Consider the following 22,623-nt stretch of genomic DNA (forward strand, 5'->3'; position numbering starts at 1 on the left):
GAACTTCATTCATAATTCTCGAATGACAAAGGCAACCTTTATGTGCGTCTGAACGGATCTCTTTAGCGCTCTCACATAAAGACACACATCTTCGGCGGCCATAGCAGCGAGTAAACGCGTTGCCGTGGGGCTGTATGGACTTGCAATAGGTGTTTGTTACCGCGCAATAGCCAACCTCTTTGGCATAGCTAGGTCCACCGTTAGTGACGTTTGTCAAGTATCGGTGACGTACAGGTCGGATAAATCCGGCCGTACAGACATAGGTCGCATTTGATAAGATCAGATACGTATCGGATTCAGGACTACATATCCAAGTGGCCTGGGTCGCATTTGAAAAAATCCGATCTGTGTTGTCATGAAAAGATCAGATACAGGTCGCATATGGGCAAAAAAATCGGAATTGGGTCACTTCAGGCTGCAGTGTGAACGTAGCCTAAGTCGCAGGATTGGCCAAACTATGAAAAAAGTGTGACCTGTAGTCCAAAAAATACAGAGCCATGCAGAATTCAGTAGCGTATTTCAAGCTCTAAAACAACTTTACCAGCCATACAGGGAGATGTTTTTACTTAGATGTTCAAAATGAAACTAAAATACACTCTGTAACATACAAGACTAGCTCTGTTGGGATATATTATTAGAAAATGTTTGAATGTACCGTTATGTTAAAAGGAAAAATGAAAGACTCTGATTTCTAACTCACCTATGAGGCTGTCTGGGCGTGGCAGAGCGCTTCTCTGGTAGAGGCCGTATGGATCAGCACCGTAGGCCAATGACTGACTCTGCCTGGGCAGCGTGGAGCCGTAGTGCTGAGGCATCGCCGTCATCCCTGAACGCAGCGGAGACCCCGTCAAAGCCCTCCCCTCAATCAACGACAGGGTAGAGCCCAGTCGCCCCCCAACCCCGACTCCCCCTCCATTCCCCAGGGCTTGGGTGGCGTCGCTGGGGGAGGTCGGAGAGGTGCAGGCCGGCGGCATGGTGGTGCCGGGGAAGACGGCAGCGAGGGGTTTGGGCTCAGACAGGATGGGCGAGTCGTACGTACTGCCCTGGGATGTTCGCATTGAGATGCGGGAGGGGGAGACCGTTCCGGTGGTGCCGCAGCCGGGCGACTGGCTCCTTGAGGGCAGGGAAGCCATTCTCCTTAACATCCGACTGGATGCCTGGAGAGAGAAAAAAATAGAATAGAGCTCAGTCTTCCCAATCCTGTTTAATTACTCTGATAAAGCGGACTTTATTTTTATTACTGCTTCCATAAATGGCCTTTAATGCTCACAGGTCATTGTGTCTGTGGCGATACTATTAGAGTGTTCTTGTGTTGGGTTGGAAGTGACAACAGTTTGAGCTAATGTCCTTCAGAATCTGCTTCATGATGCAGAAAAATACACAAAAAAAACATCGCCACCCAACAGAAATTTAGACAATTTTTTACATTTAAAGATTCACTAAATGAACACTAAAAAAACAACTAGAAAAAGCTGTTCCTGCGTAACAGCGAGTGAGAATGCTAATCTGCAGAATGATTTGAGGAGAATATGCAGAAGATCCATGCAGAAGAGAAGAAATAGCTGAAAACCATTGAAGAATTTGAAAAATTTGAAGAATTTGAAGAATTTGAAGTAATTTGTAGTAGTAGTAGTAGTAGTATCAGTAGTAGTAGTAGTAGTAGGAGGAGGAGGAGGAGTAGTAGTAATATCAGTTGTATCACAAGAATTTGAAGGAATTAGAAGAATTTGAAAGATTTGAAGTATTTGAAAAATTTGAAAATATTTGAAGAATTTGAAAAATTTGAAGAATTTGAACCATTTGAACAATTTGAACAATAAGAAGAATTTGAAGGAATTTGTAGTAGTAGTTGTAGTAGTAGTAGTAGTAGTATCAGTAGTAGTTGTTGTAGTATCAGTAGTAGTAGTAGTATCGGTTGTAGTAGTAGTAGTAGTAGTAGTAATATCAGTTGTATCAGAAGAATTTGAAGGAATTCGAAGAATTTGAAAGATTTGAAAGTTTTGAAAAATTTGAAGAATTTTAACCATTTGAACAATTTGAACAATAAGAAGAATTTTAAAGAATTTGTAGGAATATGAAAAATTTGAAGAATTTGAAGGAATTTGTAGTAGTAGTAGTAGTAGTATCGGTTGTAGTAGTAGTAGTAGTAGTAATATCAGTTGTATCACAAGAATTTGAAGGAATTGGAAGAATTTGAAAGATTTGAAGTATTTGAAGTATTTGAACAATTTGAACAATAAGAAGAATTTGAAAGAATTTGAAGGAATATGAAAAATTTGAAGAATTTTAAGGAATTTGCATTCATTTCAATGGGAGCAAAAAACACATAAAAAGTACAAATACTTCAAAAAGTATAAAAGGTACCATAACCATGAGATATAGCAGTAATGTCGAGAACGAGCCGAACGTTTTGGTACAAAAATCGTTGAAATCGGTTGAAGTATGCGGGAGTAGTTAGACGCACAAAAACGTATGGAATAATAATAATAAAGAAAAACAGGAAAACAATAAGTGAGAATGCTGTATAGCATTCTCACTGATGAAGATAAAAATTTATTTTAAATGGTTATTAAGGTGTGTTGCAATTATAATAATACATAAAACCTTATTTTATATCCTGCAAGCATTGCGATCTGTTGCATTGGTTCCACTGTCGAATATTCAACTCAATTATAAGTAACGAGAGATAAAGCTCAGCTGATGTTTGACGAAAAGCATCACCAAGCATCCAGCGAGGCTGCTGGGTTTTGATCGCTTAAATCTGGAGAAAACTGAAATGGGTTCACTAATATCTGGGGTTCCTGTTTCATCTGTCACACAGAGAGCGTATAATTATGAGCCACAGCGAGAGGAGAGAATAACGCGACACATCTGAGGTAGGAAATGGTTTGATATGATGCGTTCGGCGATAATTACTGGCCATCTAATAGCTGCTGTCACTCCGAAGCAGGCAGGAAAGAAACAGGTGGCAGCTACTGGAAAAACAGTCACATATCTGACAGCAAAATACATCATCTTCCTACGAGGCTCAGTGAAGTAGGCATGGTTGAGATTTACTGCGTTTTGTCCAGTTCTCATTATTTGTTAGCAGTTCAAACGACTTTGTAACTTCGGGGCTTTTTGTGGAAAAAGCAGATCAGCTCCACATTAATAAGTTGAATAATTCATTTCAGGGAAATTGAAGAACATTAAAGTAATTTCTTCTGCTTTCCAATGTCAAACATAGCCTTTGGATCAAAGTTTTAGAGCTGAATAAAGCAAAAAAAAAAATCCAAAATTATTCACATAAACTTTTGTAAATGTTGGGTAGTATTTGCTAAAGTCGCTCGGGCTGCCTTTCAGTTAGCTACTGAATATAATTTAGGATTTATATTTCTAAACTTATATCAAAACGTAATAGGCACTGATTCATTAGAAAAACAGTTAAAATCACGTCTCCAAGAAATCATTTCTGAACCAATTTGACTTATCCTGAGTTACGTATGTAGAAATTATACATGGAAATATTAAAACATCCCTGGAAATTATGGTTTGGGCATAAACGGGTCTTTCAAATGGACAGAGACCCTAAGCATCCCACAATATTAGGTACATAAGGGATTAGGCTTACTATAATTAAGCACAAAAGCTGGAAAAATAATTTATTCTTTGACTTCCAATCGCATTTCTTTTTATTTCTGTTTCAAAAATCTTTATTTTGCTCACATAAACGTTTATTTGAAATACAGGAGCATAAAATAAAAAAATTAAATATACTCTAAGGGGATCCAAGGACAAATTTTTCTCTGTCTGGGGTCCGATATTGAAACATTTAGGTAAACTTAAAACTGTGCCCACTTAATGATCCTCAGGCAGTCATCCTGCGTTTGAATCTGTGATTTTGATTAAACCCATATGTACCATGTTTTGTGAGGTGCACAGCCTTTTTAATTTTATTTTTTTTTATTTATCTTCAATTTACCTTTTTTATTATATATATATATATATATATATATATATATATATATATATATATATATATAGAGTAGATAATTGAAGGTAATACAAAAATAGACAAAAGCAGTGAAAAAAAAAAAAAAAAAATATATATATATATATATATATATGTTATATATTTTATATAATATATAAAAAAAAAAAAAAAATATATATATATATATATTATATAAAAAATATATATATATATATATATATATATATGTTATATATTTTATATAATATATTACAAAAAATATATATATATACACATATATATATATATATTATATAAAAAAAAAATATATATATATATATATATTTATTTATTTTTTTCCACTGCTTTTGTCTATTTTTGTATTACCTTCAATTATCTACTCTTGCTGGATTGGTGTCAAATGTTCTTGGGATAGGGGGTTAAAATATAAATAAGAGTATCATGTCTCTTATAATAAAGATTATATAATGTATCACTGATGCTCAATAAAAAAAGTATATAAAAAAACAAAGAAATACAGGAGCATATATTTAAACACATCCAGTCCCATCCGGTAACTTTCTAGCCACTTGGAAGCAAAGCACCAGCTGAACCAGCCGCTGATCCAGAGGTTCACTCGGTTAGACGCATGAGTTATCAACTAGGACAAGAACTCATGCCGCTGCAGTCCCAGCCTGCTTATCATGCTGCAGAAAGACGCTCCCTGCGGATTCTCGCTGGGCTGAGGTTGTCTGCTACGCCGTGAAGAGCCTACCTGCCCGGAGGCTTGGCCCTCTGCTCTGGGGCTTCTTGAGAGCGAGGCTCGAGGCTCCGAGCGGACCACGTTCTGGTTGCTGTAGTAGCTGACGCTGCTGTCTTGGTACCCGCTGTCTGAATACGAGGTCATGTGGGCCGAGTGGCCTCCCGAACCTGAGAGGATAAAAACACCGCATGGTCACAGATCTGTAAAGCAGCGTTATGTGTATAAACACGTACATGCATGGTCCTGGAACAAGCTGCTGTCCTACTTTCTGCTGTAGGATGAGGAGGAGGAGGAGGAGGAGGAAGCATGTGGGGGATATTTTTGTACTCTGAGACTACTCCAAGCGTACGGCATACAAATAAGCCCAAAGGCAATTTGTTTTAACATTTCAGACCGTGCACATTTACCTAAGTGGGAATTAACCGCAAAACGTCCGAGGTCAAACGATTCATCACAAGTGTTGGGCTGCATGAGACAATTCCTCTAAATTATGTGAAGGTGCAGAGAGAAAAAGCAACAAAAACACGGTGAGATCGGACTTTGCAGCCACAGAGGCTCCGTTCTGTGCGCCGCCGCCCGTCTTTGGCAGTTTAACACAAGCTGCCAGGAGGCCTGATGGAAGCAGCGTGTCAAACGCTCCAGTGAAGGCGCCTAATGTCCAACAGAGACCGGCTGCAGCTGTAATACGGAGCTGCAGGTGTGAGGAAGTGTGGACGTTTTATACGGCTAAAAATAAAACGTTTGAGCAGCGAAGAGGAGACAAACTTTTTGGGTTCTCAGTGTGTTTTAGTGTCTGGAATCCTCTTTTTACAAAAAAACAACAACATTTAGGTTAAAAATGTAGAACAAAATCATTATTTCAGTAATTTTACTGATTAGATTTGTGAAATAAAATGCCACAGTAGCTCATAAAGTCTTTTTGATCAACAAATATGTATTGAAACAAACAGGAGCAGAGCAGAGGGAGGGGGCGGAGCCTAAACGTTTTTCTTTAAACATTTTTTTTTATCAAATGGGAATATGCGGAGCAGTTCTAAGCTGTCAGTGTCTTATCTGCACTGCAACACTAAAAGTAAATAACATTTTCTTCAAATTAGTGTCATTAATTTGAGCTGGTAAATAGGATTTTCTGCCAATGCAACGACTGTTTTTACCCCTAAAATAAGATAACTAGATATACTGCACTTGAAATAAGATGAACAACAACAAATTTTTCCTATTTAAGTGCAAGAATCTTATTCAGTCGGCAGACAATTTTATTTACCTGCACAGATCAAGGACAAATACACTAATTTCAAGAACATTTTACTTATTATAGTCCTTTTTTGCTGAGTGTGACAAAGAGCAATCATTGGTTTTGGTTTGAAGAACGTTGCAGTCTTTATTTTGGTTTTTACCGACACTGGAAGATGCTAATTTAGCTAGAGGCTACACACGGTCGGGGTAAACAGAGAGTACAAAAGAGATTTTAAACTGCCACTATTTTTCTAAAAACAAAAGTCCAAACAGAAAAGCTGTGTGTGAAGAATTAAGTACCCCTTGTACTCAACAGCTTGCAGAACCAGCTTTATCAGCAACAATCTTTCAGCTCTCTGTTGGACTTGTTCAATTGTCTTTTGAGGGAGAAAACGCTTTCTTCTTCAAGCCTTTCAAACCATCTATTCCTGTTGAATCTTGAATTTTAACGATCACCAAAGTAACGGATCTACTGCCGGTAGACATCTTGGTTTGTTCTCGTTTCTCTGATGATGTGCTGAGACGTCCACCTCCTCCTTTCTTTGCTGTTGAATGGTTTAGAAATGGCCTTTTTTTTTTTTTGCCCTGGCATTTTGTCCAGACCAAGCTTTACAAACCTGCTGATTGCACAGAGCTGCTCACAACCAATGATTATCACTTTATCAAATGCATCTGGTTACCACCAGCTGCTACGGTGCTAATCAAATCCTATCCCGGCTCAACTCGGTTTACCTCGCCGATGTCGCTCCATCTCTCCACTGCGTAGAAACTTAAAGCACAGGAAGCCAGCACTGTCAAAAATTACTATACTATTCAAGAAGATTTCTCCTATAATAACGTTTTTGACACGCATTGCAGGTGAAAGTAAAGACGAGATCTGCTTTCTGAGACTTTTTCGCCAGGTTTCGTTCACTCTGGGTGTTTGGTGGATTATTGACGGACCCTCACTGTCATGTAAGGAGGCGCGGTCCCCTTCAGGCAGGTAGAGTCCCTCCTCCGCCTCAAGGTGGCGACCTGGTCCCTCTGCGGCCACACCCTGAGACTCGCCACCTATCAAACAACATCCTCGTTAGCCACACGGTGATTCGTGGATTCAGACACTCGAGAGGAAAGGGGATGTGGAACATTCGCAACAATCTTCAGGAGTCATCTTAAACTCGAACAAGTGGCATAACTTTGTAATTTGGAGTCGATTATAAGCGATGAAGCTTCGTTTTAGCAGGAGACATCTGAGGAGACAGATCTTTTACAGGACAGTAAATGGGTCCAATTCAAAGCCGGTCAGAGTTGAAAACATTGCTTTGTTTTGCTTGACTGGCTGGTGCTGCATGCCAGGGATCATCAGTCCTCCGGAGGCTATAATGGCGTTCTCATTTGTAAAAGCAATGCCGCCTCAGTGGAAAATTAATAAAGATTTGACCCAATCTGAAGCTGCAGGAATAAAAATGATAACGAGCCTCGACCTAAACTTCCTATTGAACGTTACATCACAGCGTTACATCACAAGTTAAAAATAAGAGGGCGTACCTGCAGATCTCCATGCATACGACTTCTCAGAAGAGCTTTGGTAACAGAGGAAAGGAGGAGGAAACGGAGGAGACAGGAAGGCAGAGGGTAAATTAAATCAGAGAGGAATAATTAATGTTTGCTCGGACCAGGAAGGAGGAACAAGGCAGCGTTAATAATAAAGGAATAAACATCGTACCCTTAAAAAAAGGAGAATAAATGGAAACTTTTTAAAGCAAAATCTGAATTTACGAGACAACAGCTGTCATTTTGAGGCTAAAACAAGGAAAATTTCACTTTTATAAGGTTGCCAGACATCATTTTGCTTTGTAAAACAACCTCACAACTTTAAAAGGTTTTAACCAATTTATGCTCATCAGATTTTACGGCACTTTTTCGTTTCAGATCTCAGATCTAAGTCAATACATTTACAGATTTCACAACTGTCTTGTGAGTATGTTTTTTTTTTTAATAAAGTCAGTTTAAATTAGGCTTCATACTGTTTCAATTAGAGGTTTACATCCAGTCATCCTGTACCTAACCATGGGGAATAATTAAATTACAGCGATAATATTTCAGAACAAGAGCCAGGTGCAGAACAGGATCAGTTTTTTTTTTTTTGACTGACTCAATTATATTTGGTGCTATGGAAAAAATGATGATCCCCTTTGAAGATTCCTCCTGTTTTTATTTGCTGTCACACTCAAACGCCTTCAAACTACTTTTATTTTTCAGGCAAAGATAACCTGAGCAAATACAAGAAGCAGCTTTCAGGTGAGGATTTCATTTATTAAGGGAAAGCAGCTCTGACCCCTGTTCCCTCGAAGCTGCACAATCGCGCCCTGCAACTGGGTTCAGCACGCACAGCAAATCTATGCAGCAAAGAAAATAAAACCCAAGCTGAACTGTAAATAAAATAATAATAAACCAAGTTATTTTGCACCATATTGTAGTTCTGGTGAGATCTTCCACAGTCCCACTCTGTGAGCTCCTGGTGCTGATTGGAGCGCTCCACTGATTGACGGGTGGGGCAGACGGCTTTCTAGTTGGACAGGTAGGTGGTGTGCGTCTTTGTTACTGCTGCTGCACGTCAGCTGTTTATGTGATTGTGGCTTTGGCATGATGAATACTTAACTCATCATGTCAGAGATGCCACTGTTCAACAATAAGAAAGAGAGACTGGACAAAATGGCCTCAATAGGAGAGTTTTAAGGCCACCACTGCAGACCCAAAAGAACACACTTACCATGAAGACACGTCTCACATTTAGCACAAAACATCTGGATCTTGGGAAAATATTCTGTGGTCTCATGTAAGTAAACTTATAGGGTAGGATAGGTTTTCTCCTATTAATAAAAATAAACCCTTCTATTAGATTATCTTCAATTATCAACATTTGTTTGATGATTTTTATGACAGAAAAGGAGAAATCTGTAGGTTTGCCACAACTTTCTCACAGCACTGTACCTAAGAGCAAATTTCAAAGAAGTTTCTAAAAACCTCAAAAATAAATTTTAATTATTCCTGAAATTGTTTCTCATTAGATATTTCACACGTACTTGCATCAGCAATGTGAAATAAAATATAATAAAATCATTTTTGAAACAAAGAAAGCACAAACGGAGCCTACCTGCTGCTATCTCCCGCTGGCGACTCAGCTCCCAGCATGCACTTCTCCAGCTGGCTCGCCACAATCTGCCGCTCCTCCTCCAGCTCCCGGGTCAGTCGCTCAAACTGGAGCTCCTGCGGCGAGACACGAAGAGCGCAATAATACCCCGATATCTACCATAACACACCTTAAACCCTAGGCAGAATAAAACAAAAATCTGTTTTTTTTAAACTGCTAGCTTACATGGGGTGACCACCAGGGGGCAGCGTAATGGAAGGAAGTGAGCTTTGCTGTTCAATGGCAGGTTGATGGTTTTCCACTAAAAACAAAGCAATGCTAAGCACTAAAACCAGGATTCTTTCGAAGACACGGCGAGAACGATACAGAGGATGCAGCTGTCTGCATGAGGCGGGAAAATTGAGCTGACTGAGCAGCTGCCACAAGGTGATCCGAACAGCGGCGGTCCTACGCCAAAATTAACAGGGGGGCCAGGGTTATTTCATGGGGGCACAGAAAAAATTATTGTTTGGGGTGGGGGGTGGGGTGGGGTGGGGGGGGGGGGTGGTGGGGTAAACAGGTCAATATTTTATCGTTAAATATATTAAGTGAGCCAAAGAGCCAATTGCGGCTCTGGGACTGCAGGTTTCAGACTGATATTAAAAGTAGACCTCAATACGGCTGGAGCTAAACGGTTAATTTTTGAATTATTGTTAGAGTAAAACTGTAAAGGTAGAAAAATACTATTAGTCCAAGTGGCCAGTCAGCTACAATGTCTTTGTCAGCATATATCATTGTAAGAAATTTATTTAATACCAAGTCTTTGGTATAGGGGCCATAACAGGGACTAGGGGCACTGGCCCCTGTTGGCCCCCGTCTAGAACCGCCCCTGGACCTGAAAGGTATGCCCTGTCATTTGTTGTCATTTTGACTCAGATTTGGGGTGATACTAGAACATTGTAGGTGTTTTGAAGACAAAGTAATTTTCTGTGGTGTGCTTATGTTTTTAGGGACTTTTCTATTTTCATTGATATTTACCACTGCATTCTAACGTAAACAAACATAGCTGAGTCACCTGGAGCAGCAGTGGTATTTGCCGCATATTGATAAACTCTGTCCTTTAAGACTAAAAATCTAACAGGAAAAGGCTGGGAAGCTATAATTGACCTTTATTTATTATAATAGGACTAAATTAAGCAATTACAAACAAACTTACTTGATACAATAGCTGTTGGCCGGCCAGCAAAGAGCACAGTTGTTGTTTTTTCCTGCTATGTGTCTCTTGCTGGTCTGCTCCTTCCTACTTAATGTTTGCGTTTCAGAATAACTTAATAGATTATTTATGTGTGCAAGTGAGTTCGTAGTGCTGCTTCGGCCTCAGGAGATTTGACTGTTTTTATCCTTTGGTCTTTTCTTTGATAAAATCCTGGCAGCAGAATGTTTTTTTACATATTTCTTGCTCTCGTTTTTTACCATTTGGCTAAAATTGGGATTAGAAATGTGTTTTTTGACTGACTTTTCGCTCGTCCAAACTCGTCACCATTCTACACGTGTGGATTTTCTCTGTTTAGTCCATTTATATTTGTTTTATGGTGAATGAAATAGCAGGGAGCAGACCTTCAAGTTGTTTAGACTTAGACTTAGAGAACTTTATTTGTCATTTTGTATGCACAGAGTGCGTACAGAACGAAATTTCGTTGCATACAGCTTGTAAATAACAGTAAATTACAGTATATTACAGTATAAGGTGCAGCAGTGATTTAAAAGTAAACAATTGAAATGTAAACAATGCAAGAGGAAGAGACAGTGTGCAATCACAGTGTACAGGCGAGTATTTTTAAAACCATTTGCATGTGCAGAACTGATTGTGCAAAGGGCATTTGTGCAAGAATGCATTTAGAAACTAAGACTTCGGCAGCATTTGTAATGCTAGATGGAGATGCAGTGATGCAAATGTGCAAGTTTGAAACTTAAAAAAAATTAAAATAAAGGTAAAACAGAAAAATAGTATTTCTTTTATTTTGGTGACTACTTCAGAACCTTAAGGAACATTCAGGCATGCAGTGGCGAAGAAGAGGCTCAACTAAATGGAAAAGCTCTTAATTTACTTAGGAACTCCAACACATGTTAGCAAGATATGCCTCATAACAAGATCTCTGATGCAACCAGCCAAAATATACTTGCTGCATGGAGCAACCGTCTTAGAGTGAAGACCAGGAGCTTGATCAGTGATTTTTTGGGTCTACTTTGACCCACAATCACAGGAAACTATCCAAACCAATCTGATTTATGTGAAAAGTAGACTTGCCGTTAAACCTAATAACTGGTTGTGCCAACCTTGGAGGTATATACCAGGCAGTAGGTCTTTTAAACTGCTGTGGAGGGATTGGGCCCACTCCTCCTGGCAGAAGCGTTATTAATTCAGCCACATTGGAGGGTTTTCAAGCATGCATGGTCCGTTTAAGGTCACGCAACTGCATCTGAATTGGAATCAGCCCATAGTCTTTTCCATCATAATCCCTGTTAAACTACAAAAGACTCTTAAATCCGCACTGCCGGCTTTTCATCTGTTTCCTTTTTTTGGGTCAGCCACGAACGTGCTTTCTCCTAATTTATTTTACTGGTATCCTAACGGCTGTAGAAACAAGCGAGCTGCCGCAGCCGATGGAAATAGCAGAGCTGGCCTGATTTCGGAGGCGGCGGGTCTGCTTCTCTGCGCAAAAAAAATAAACGACTCCAAGAGTTTAATTGTTTAAAAGGCATTATTTCAGACACCTCAAACGAGGCTACTGGACCCACGCAGACAGCAGACTGTCGACACGTTATCATCTTAGCTCTAACAGCATGAAACATCAATAATCGGAGGAAGAGGACCGAGCACGCAGGAGTTTTGCATTTTTAATAAGTGTTGATTCTCTGAAGCAGCTGATCCTCACTAATTGGACAGATGTTTGTGGACTCAGAGCTCTCGGGGCTCACAGTCGGCTGCTGTAATCTGCTGCAAAAATGTTGTACTCATGACAAATTAACTCTTATTGAAGGTTTTTGTCTGTTTTAGTGCTGTTTATGAAATCCGACCTCCATTTTTGTGACATCCTTTTATTGTTTCTACCCATTACTGTACATTACACGGTCTTGGAGCTCTTCTGAACTTTCCTGAAATGTGCCGCGGCTGCAAGATTTACGGCAATTACATTTTCTTCTGGAAATGTGGGTATTTTGAGATCATACTGTAACGTCTGTTTTGTTGTTCGCTTGCTTTAATATTTTTTGCACGGTGCTTTAACACAATGCCAAGCTGAAAAGCAATCAGAAACTACCTTAGAGAAGCTGCCAATCTATGATCGTTCCACATTAACGAAGATTTTTCACAAAAGGAGTGGCTGATCTCAGACTCTACAAGGCTAAGTTATGATGTTAAATATCAATTTTTGTCTTTCTTGAACGCAAGAAGCTGTGCAATCTATTTAAAAACACTCTACACGGGTGGCATGATGGAAATCTTACAGCAGGCATGAAAGCATTATGTTTTAAAACCTCGGTATACCTTGACACTGGTGACTGACGGAGGGGGTTCTCTCAGTAAAAAGTAAACATTTTGAAATGTGCATCTTCCACAACTTTGTCCTTCGGGCAGATGCGATCAAAGTAGAGATGTGGTAGACAAGACTTCAGTTTCAAGAACCTGGCTGGTGAAGATTCTCAGTCATCCAGGTCATGATCATTCCAAAAAAGTAAAAAAACAAAACAACTGGACTTGTTTTCCGTAGTTGAAGACGTTTCACTTCCTCTCCAGGAAGCTTTCTCAATTAAAAAAGTCTGGAGTAATGTGGAGTACCAAGCTTTATACTACTGCCCATAACAAAGGCCTTGTAATGGCTTAGATAACATGCAAATACAACAGAAACAGGTCCACCCCTTAGTAATGGGCGGTCATTAAAGCCATTAAGCCAGCAGATTGGACCGAAACTGGTCCACTCCTCTGTAACGAGGAGTCGTTAGGGTCGTTATTGACTTGGGTTAAAGGAGCGATGTTTTGATCACCCGAATGAGTGTGAGAATGCGGTACCGCGCACGTGACGTCACCGTCTCAAGAGCAACGCCCCTTTTGCCGCTTAGGTAGGGCATACAGGAGAGAAAGCACGGATAACCCAGCTATTACAAGCGCAACAGAACCAGCGATCTGACCGACTTTACAGCTGTTAAACTTTCCCAAGACGATGTCCCAGGCACACGGTTTACTGGTCGCACTGTGGAAGAACACACCAACCTTCAGCTCAAACGATGGCTTGAGGTTCGAGGGCTTAAAAAGACTGGAAAACTGGCCGAGATGATGAACGGTAAGCTTTGTTTTTTTTTCCTGCGCGGCGATCATGGCAGCGTCGGCCGTTTTTTTTTTTTTTGTTGTTTGCAATCACCGTCCAGGAATGGGTATATGTTTAATGTTTGTCTCATTTGAAATGTTTTTGAGTAAGCTATCCTGGTAGCAGGCTATCATGTTAGCGCCTGCTACCATGATAGCCTATATGCTGTCATGGTAGCAGGCGCTACTTTATTAACATGTCGGACACCAAAATACTCTTACCTTGACTTGATGTCGCTGGAATTGGGTCAGGATGTTCTTCGGTTGTGCCCTTTCCTCCGACAAAATGCTTGCTACATATGTACTTGAATTTGGTAACTTTTTCCAGGTTGAACTGTTGTGTAGGCCGACCGCCCCGGTGTTCCAAGCGTACACATTTCTCCTTGGCAGTCTTGAAGAAAACATCCTTCATATGCGGCCGATCAGCGCACCTCGAGTCGCTGTTGCCCGTTCCATAGCAACAATGTTTAATAACCATGGTCTTTGATTTGGAAAAAGCAGTCGTTTACCGAGTAAAACCTAGGCTAACGCATGTCTCTTTTAAAGCAAAGCAGCGGCGGGTTTCAGGAGTTTGCCCCACTGCGTACCACGTGATGTGACGTCATTGTGACGTTGTGTTTCTAAAAATAGCTCGCGCGCGGTACCGCATTGAGGTGATCATATGGGTGATCAAAACATCGTTCCTTTAACCCAGACCAATAACAACCCTAACAACTCCTCGTTACAGAGGAGTGGACCAGTTTTGGTTTAATCTGCTGCCTTAATGACTTTAACGACCGCCCATTACTAAGGGGTGGTCCTGTTTCTGTTTCGGTTGAATTTGCATGTTATCTAAGCCATTACAAGGCCTTTGTTAGGCAGTAGTATAAAGCTTGGTACTCCACATTACTACAGACTTTTTGAATTGAGAAAGTGTTGGGAATATTTTGTATTTCTTTTATTGTGTTAATGGTTTATTGGGTTTGTCATCATATATTTACTGGAATATATATGTGAGTTGGTTAGTGTTGTAGCTTTATCGTTTGTTTGTGTCCTTCACTATCTTCTGCCATTCTAGGAGACCAGCAGAAGACAGGAAACATGTTGTGTTGATAATGATACAAGAAATTTGTGTAACTGTGATGCACCCAGTTATCTGTGATACTTGTGACCCATTCCCTGAGTAGTGAATGGTCTGCATTAGGTGCCTGGAAGAGATGTGATTAAATCGTGCTATGTTATCTTGGATGTCATTGTTCCCCTACTTCCTTAGTGCTGAAACTGTGTTTTGTAATTAGGGACCTCCCCTATTTGAAATAAAAAGAGAGGTGATGACGGGGTTTGCTTCAGAGCGATGGAAGATTTGTAAAGGAGCAGATCTCTGTCGTTTCTCCTCTCGAGAGCAAAATTAACGTCTGTTGTCTTTCTTCCCTGTGTGTTGTTTAAGGAATGTTTTAGGTGCTTTAAACCTGACAGAAAGCTTCCTGGAGAGGAAGCAAAACGTCTTCAACTACGGAAAACAAGTCCAGTTGCTTTGTTTTTTTTTTTTACTTTTTTTGGAATTTCAAGAACCTTATCGAAGTGATTCTAATTGAAGCCAATTTCTATTCCCAACATTAAACAAGACATTAGCAGCCAAGCGTCGCCTCCGTTGGACATTTTAAAGCTCCAGATAATGTCCTGCATCTATTTGACGACAGGATTATCTAAAACTATCACACTGCAAAAACGGAACTAAAAATTAGTAAAATTTTCTTAAAATGAGTGCACTTGTCCTTGATCTGAGCAGGTAAATAAGATGATTTGCCAATGGAATAAGATTTTTGCACTTAAAATAGGAACAACTCATCTCCATCATCTTATTTCAAGTGCAGGATGTCTAATTATCTTATTTTAGGGATCAAAATGCTCGTTCCATTGGCATATAATATTATTTACCTGCTCAAATCCAGGACAAAAACACTAATTTTAAGAACATTTTACTTATTTTTAGGTCCATTTTTGCAGTGCAGGGAAACAAATGCGAGTGCTTGAACGGTGTCGCTGACTTGGCGTGACTCCGTAGCCTCGCAGAGACGGGGCAGCAGCACACAGGCCTGCTTGTTTAGCCTAGCCGAGTCGCGGCTTCTCTCAGGGGGCAAACAAGACGGCGTCAGGCTCTCCCAGGCCAACGTAAAGCCGTGCCAGGCGACACCTCGCACCAGCTGGGGGGCTCTCACAGACGATCCGACACAGCTCATTGTGAGCCGTCACAGCCTGTTTTTCCACCCTGTTATCAAGTCACACCAACCGCAGACCTCTGTGTCTAATCTTGGCCCAGCAGTCGGGTTTATCCACGCTGCATCTGTGATATCCGTGAAATGTTCGGCCTACTTCTCCAGCAGCTGAGAACTCCATCTTAAAGGCTTTGTAACAAAGCCAGCCTGAACGTTTTCAGGCTCGTTCTGCTGCAGCGGCACATTTTTTTCCCTTCACAAGCATCTTATCGCGATGAAATGTGCGATGAAGAAAGGACGTTTCCCCTTCTCGCAGCAACCACTGCTGCCGCTTATCGTTACTTTTGCAGAATTAAAAACTTCCAGAATCCAATTTATAAAGTCTAAGTGGAAAATAAAATAAATACAAAAATCTGCTGTAATTGGTAGTGGATTTATCTAAGTTGGGCAATACAGAGATGTGAAGATGGATGAAAGACAGACGAACAGCTGGATGATGGATGGATGGATGGATGGATGGATGGATGGATGGATGATAGATGAACAGCTGGATGATGGATGGATGGATGGATGGATGGATGGATGGATGGATGGATGAATAAGTGGATGGATGAATGGATAGATTACGGATGGATGGATGGATGGATGGATGGATGGATGGATGGATGGATGGATGGATGAACAGAATGATGGATGAACCGAATGATGGATGGATGTATAGAATGATGGATGGATGGATGAATGGATGGATGGATGGGTGAAAAAGATGGATGGGTGATGGATGGATGGTTGGATGAACAGAATGATGGATGGATGAATGGATGGATGGATGGATGGATGGATGGATGGATGGATGGATAATGGATGGATTGATGATGGATGGATGAACAGAATGATGGATAGATGATAGACGAACAGAATGATGGATGATGAATGGATGGATGGATGAACAGAATGAAGGATGGATGGATGGATGGATGGATGGATGGATGGATGGATGGATGGATAGATGAACAGAATGATGACTGGATGGATGAACAGAATGATGGATGGATGGATGGATGAATAAGCGGATGGATAGATGATAGACGAACAGAATGATGGATGATGAATGGACGGATGAACAGAATGATGGATGGATGGATGGATGAATAAGCGGGTGGATAGATGATAGACGAACAGAATGATGGATGGATGGATGAACAGAATGATGGATGGATGGATGATGAATGGATGAACAGAATGATGGATGGATGGATGATGAATGGATGGATGGATGAACAGAATGATGGATGGATGAATGGATGGATAGATGATAGACGAACAGAATGATGGATGCCGACTCATCCATCCATCCATCCATCCATCATGGATGGATGGATGGATGGATGAATGGATGGATGGATGGGTGATGGATGGATGAACAGAATGATGGATGGCTGAATGAATGGATGAATGAATGAATGAACGAATGAATGGATGGATGGATGGATGGATGGATGAACAGAATGATGGATGGATGGATGGATGGATGGATGGATGGATGGATGAACAGAATGATGGATGGATGGATGAACAGAATGATGGATGGATGGATGAACAGAATGATGGATGGATGGATGATGAATGGATGAACAGAATGATGGATGGATGGATGATGAATGGATGGATGGATGAACAGAATGATGGATGGATGAATGGATGGATAGATGATAGACGAACAGAATGATGGATGCCGACTCATCCATCCATCCATCCATCCATCATGGATGGATGGATGGATGGATGAATGGATGGATGGATGGGTGATGGATGGATGAACAGAATGATGGATGGCTGAATGAATGGATGAATGAATGAATGAACGAATGAATGGATGGATGGATGGATGGATGGATGGATGGATGAACAGAATGATGGATGGATGGATGGATGGATGGATGTATGGGTGATGGATGGATGAACAGAATGATGGATGGATGGATGAACAGAATGATGGATGGATGGATGAATGAATGGATGAATGATGTTTGACAGCATCAGTCTCCAGGTGGCTCTGTGACTCGGGGCTGCAGAGGAACTCTTAACCGGGTGAAATCACGGGAGGAGAAGCCGAGCCGGCAGCTTTTCCTCCCACCGTGCCTCCACAGACCTCGGCGCCGTGCCTTTTGTTTTTCCCATCGTTCTCGCTCCGCACGCCTCCACAGGTAACGTTCACACGCACTGAAGCGCTTCCTGTCTCTTCACACGCTCCAAACAGCCTCGTCTGATGGCAGGCAACAAGTGAGATCCTTCTCTAAGTGGATGAGGCGGATCTACATGTGCTCAGAACCTCACAGGGTGATGCCACCGCATCAGGAGGTAGAGGATCTTCTGTGATTCCCACACAGAGGATTACCAAATCTTCTTACACCATGGAGTCCATATCCTCCACCTCTGGCACCAGGACAGCTTGTGACAGCTCCGTCTCTAAAAAACACGTCCAGGTCGCCACTCATATAACCGCAGCGAGGATTGATTTAACCCACTAATTCAGACCTTGCAGCTCAAATGAGGCACACCAACCGCAGCCACACAGCGCTTTCCCTCATCTGCACTGGTCATTTGCTGCGACATGGAGCGAGGTTTCGTGGCCATTTTCATCTAAATCAAGCCGAGCGTGAGGAGCGCTGAAGTGGCTCCGTGTTTGTGGTTTTGCTGAGCGCACCCATACATCTTGAACGTGGGTTTTGATGAGCGTTGCATGTTCTTTTTCAGCAGCGCCATGCATCAAGTTCCTCTGGGAGCCGCCCTGCAGTGCAACAGTCTGCTGCTGTCAGCTCAGGGAAGGAAAACAACCCCTTTTTGTCCGATTGTGGGGCATCTGAGATGCCTCTGCTATGGCCCTGGGGTCATTGGATCATTGGAGCCAGTCGGCTGTAGACCCCATAGAAGCCTGTGTGTCAAAATACTCCATGTCACTTTCAAAGTTATCGCTTGTGAATTGGTGCCGCATAAATCAACTGAACTGAACTGAATGAAAGTGAACTGAATTAGCTTCCACTGACCTGGATTTAATTTAATTCAAGAAGAACTGGCTCTAGTTTTCGTGAATCTGCGCTTTAACAAATTGAACACAAGAGAAACAAATCAAATTATATTTTTACTGAAATGAACTGAACCGTAATGTAGTGAACTGAATGAATTTTAATAACACTGAACTGAAATGAACTGAACTGTAATGTAGTGAACTTAATGAATTTTAACAACACTGAACTGATCCGTAATGTAGTGAACTGAAGGAATTTTAATAACACTGAACTGAAATGAACTGAACCGTAATGTAGTGAACTGAATGAATTTTAACAACACTGAACTGAAATGAACTGAACCGTAATGTAGTGAACTGAATAAATTTTCACAACACTGAACTGAAATGAACTGAACCGTAATGTAGTGAACTGAATGAATTTTAACAACACTGAACTGAAATGAACTGAACTGTAATGTAGTGAACTGAATTAATTTTAACAACACTGAACTGAAATGAACTGAACCGTAATGTAGTGAACTGAATGAATTTTAACAACACTGAACTGAAATGAACTGAACCGTAATGTAGTGAACTGAATGCATTTTAACAACACTGAACTGAAATGAACTGAACCGTAATGTAGTGAACTGAATGAATTTTAACAACACTGAACTGAAATGAACTGAACCGTAATGTAGTGAACTGAATGAATTTTAACAACACTGAACTGAAATGAACTGAACCGTAATGTAGTGAACTGAATGAATTTTAACAACACTGAACTGAAATGAACTGAACCGTAATGTAGTGAACTGAATGAATTTTAACAACACTGAACTGAAATGAACTGAACCGTAATGTAGTGAACTGAATGAATTTTAACAACACTGAACTGAAATGAACTGAACCGTAATGTAGTGAACTGAATGAATTTTAACAACACTGAACTGAAATTAACTGAACCGTAATGTAGTGAACCGAATGAATTTCAACAACACTGAACTGAAATGAAGTGAACCGTAATGTAGTGAACTGAATGAATTTTAACAACACTGAACTGAAATGAACTGAACCGTAATGTAGTGAACCGAATGAATTTTAACAACACTGAACTGAAATGAACTGAACCGTAATGTAGTGAACTGAATGAATTTTAACAACACTGAACTGAAATGAACTGAACCGTAATGTAGTAAACTGAATGAATTTTAACAACACTGAACTGAAATTAACTGAACCGTAATGTAGTGCACTGAATGAATTTTAACAACACTGAACTGAACTGAACCGTAATGTAGTGAACTGAATGAATTTTAACAACACTGAACTGAAATGAACTGAACCGTAATGTAGTGAACTGAATGAATTTTAACAACACTGAACTGAAATGAACTGAAACGTAATGTAGTGAACTGAATGAATTTTAACAACACTGAACTGAAATTAACTGAACCGTAATGTAGTGAACCGAATGAATTTCAACAACACTGAACTGAAATGAACTGAACCGTAATGTAGTGAACTGAATGAATTTTAACAACACTGAACTGAAATGAACTGAACCGTAATGTAGTGAACTGAATGACTTTTAAAAACACTGAACTGAAATGAACTGAACCGTAATGTAGTGAACTGAATGAATTTTAACAACACTGAACTGAAATGAACTAAACCGTAATGTAGTGAACTGAATGAATTTTAACAACACTGAAGTGAAATGAACTGAACCGTAATGTAGTGAACTGAATTAATTTTAACAACACTGAACTAAAATAAACTGAACTGTAACATAGTGAACTGAATGAATTTTAACAACACTGAACTGAAATGAACTGAACCGTAATGTAGTGAACTGAATGAATTTTAACAAGACTGAACTGAAATGAACTGAACCGTAATGTAGTGAACTGAATGAATTTTAACAACACTGAACTGAAATGAACTGAAGCGTAATGTAGTGAACTGAATGAATTTTAACAACACTGAACTGAAATTAACTGAACCGTAATGTAGTGAACTGAATTAATTTTAACAACACTGAACTGAAATGAACCATAATGTAGTAAACTGAATGAATTTTAACAACACTGAACTGAAATGAACCATAATGTAGTGAACTGAATGAATTTTAACAATACTGAACTGAAATGAACTGAACCGTAATGTAGTGAACTGAATGAATTTTAACAATACTGAACTGAAATGAACTGAACCGTAATGTAGTGAACTGAATGAATTTTAACAACACTGAACTGAAATGAACTGAACCATAATGTAGTGAACTGAATTAATTTTAACAACACTCAACTGAAATGAACTGAACCATAATGTAGTGAACTGAATGAATTTTAACAACACTGAACTGAAATGAACTGAACCGTATTGTAGTGAACTGAATGAATTTTAATAACACTGAACTGAAATGAACGGAACCGTAATGTATTGAACTGAATGAATTTTAACAACACTGAACTGAAACGAACTGAACCGTAATGTATTGAACTGAATGAATTTTAATAACACTGAACTGAAACGGCAGTCAAAGCGGCGGGCAGCAGGAGTTAGAAAGCAATGTGCCGGAAGAAAGGCGTTCTCTTTCAGCGTAGTGAACTTCGCCAGCGCCGGTGCGCTGGAAGCCAATAAGGTTAGCCGGCTGCGGTCTGAGCATTTTTTTAAAAACAAACGATATGTCAACAAACCGATAAAACTGTTTGAAAGTTACTTTTATGTCACAGAAACTGTAATATATTCAACTTTATTCACAGCTTTTCACTCCCCTCCACCATTGTTGTTTCTGGTTAAAAAGTTATATTCAACCCGCAATGAATCATGGGATGGGATTAGCAGTGAAGGATTCACATTCACGTTCGTCGGCCACATTTGAACGAGTCTTTGAAGGATTCGTGAACTGGGACAGCCTTCGTTGCCGCGCTGTGGCGTAATCGGCCTACAAATTCGTCCTTCGAAGGGTCCAGCCCCTAAATTGCAGACACACGCATTGTCTAGACTTACACACTGCATTTTATCTAAGAACCCCACAATCCTGGCTGTAATGCATCGCTGTCACATGACCAAACAAACACCGCATGACCAACCCCCTCCCCCCTCTCTAAACACAAGCACGAAGGGCAGTTAGGTGGAAATAAACATCGGTTGTTCATATCAGCCCAGTTTTACGTATCGGACCGATACGGATATGTTAAAGAAATGACAAGCATTGGCCGATACGATGTTAATGCCGATTTATCGTGGATCCCTAACTTAAACTCCTCCACTTGAGCCAGAGTATGACCTCTGGAGGGGGCAATCCACCTTTTCTCCAGTCAAGGACCACAGCCTCAGACTTACAGGAGCTAAACGAAGTGATGCAATTTGAGTTAAAGAAAATTGAACTGGACAGATCTGATCTAAGCTGAAGTGAAATTAACTTTAAGTGAACTGATTCTAATCAAATTTAACTGAAACAAACTGCACTGCTCTGAGCTGAAGTGAATTTCGACTGAAACGAGGCAAACAGGTTCAAGATGAGGAGAATTTGGGGGGTGATGTGAACTGAATTGGACTGAATATTTTTTTAGGTCGATAGTAAAGTTTCCTCTCTGTTAGCTCAGCTCAGTTGCCAGATAGAAAAAGTCGGAAATGTTCTGATCGAATGTTTGGACGCATTTTCTTGATCCTTGCACTCGTTTACACACCGATTCAGACACCGTTCTCATCTTTCCCTTTGTGGAAACCCTGCTGCAGGCTGTTATCCCAACATCAGATCGATCCCCTCAGTGTTTGCTGAAGACGTGACTAAATCAGACGGCGCACTGACACTTCTTGTGGGGTTTTTAGTTTCCGAGTTGCCCCATTTGATACTTCCCTGCTCACATCCATCACTCTCCCAATTTTAATGGGCTAAATGGGAGCAAAGTGGAAAAGCATCAGGGCCTGAACACAATAGAAGGCAATAACTGATGTGCTCCATTTAGCACGTCTAATTTGAC

At 40.4% G+C, this 22,623-nt stretch overlaps 1 protein-coding gene across 2 annotated transcripts in view; it reads right to left on the bottom strand.

Annotated features, from left to right (window-relative positions):
- The window catches only part of LOC105918939 (plakophilin-4), a 68,662-nt gene that overhangs the window by 39,233 nt on the left and 6,806 nt on the right, over positions 1 to 22,623 (bottom strand). The window contains exons 3-7 of one of the 2 annotated variants that reach the window (XM_036127892.1): positions 9,088 to 9,200; positions 7,479 to 7,513; positions 6,900 to 7,001; positions 4,728 to 4,882; positions 701 to 1,157 (exon numbers count right to left, since the gene is read on the bottom strand). In XM_036127892.1, coding sequence (XP_035983785.1) covers positions 701 to 1,157; positions 4,728 to 4,882; positions 6,900 to 7,001; positions 7,479 to 7,513; positions 9,088 to 9,200 — 862 coding nt within the window. Of the gene's footprint in view, positions 1 to 700; positions 1,158 to 4,727; positions 4,883 to 6,893; positions 7,002 to 7,478; positions 7,514 to 9,087; positions 9,201 to 22,623 lie in introns of both variants that reach the window. The other variant, XM_036127891.1, reaches the window with a different exon arrangement.

The sequence above is a fragment of the Fundulus heteroclitus genome, chromosome 24, assembly GCF_011125445.2.
Source record: "Fundulus heteroclitus isolate FHET01 chromosome 24, MU-UCD_Fhet_4.1, whole genome shotgun sequence".
NCBI lineage: Eukaryota > Metazoa > Chordata > Actinopteri > Cyprinodontiformes > Fundulidae > Fundulus > Fundulus heteroclitus.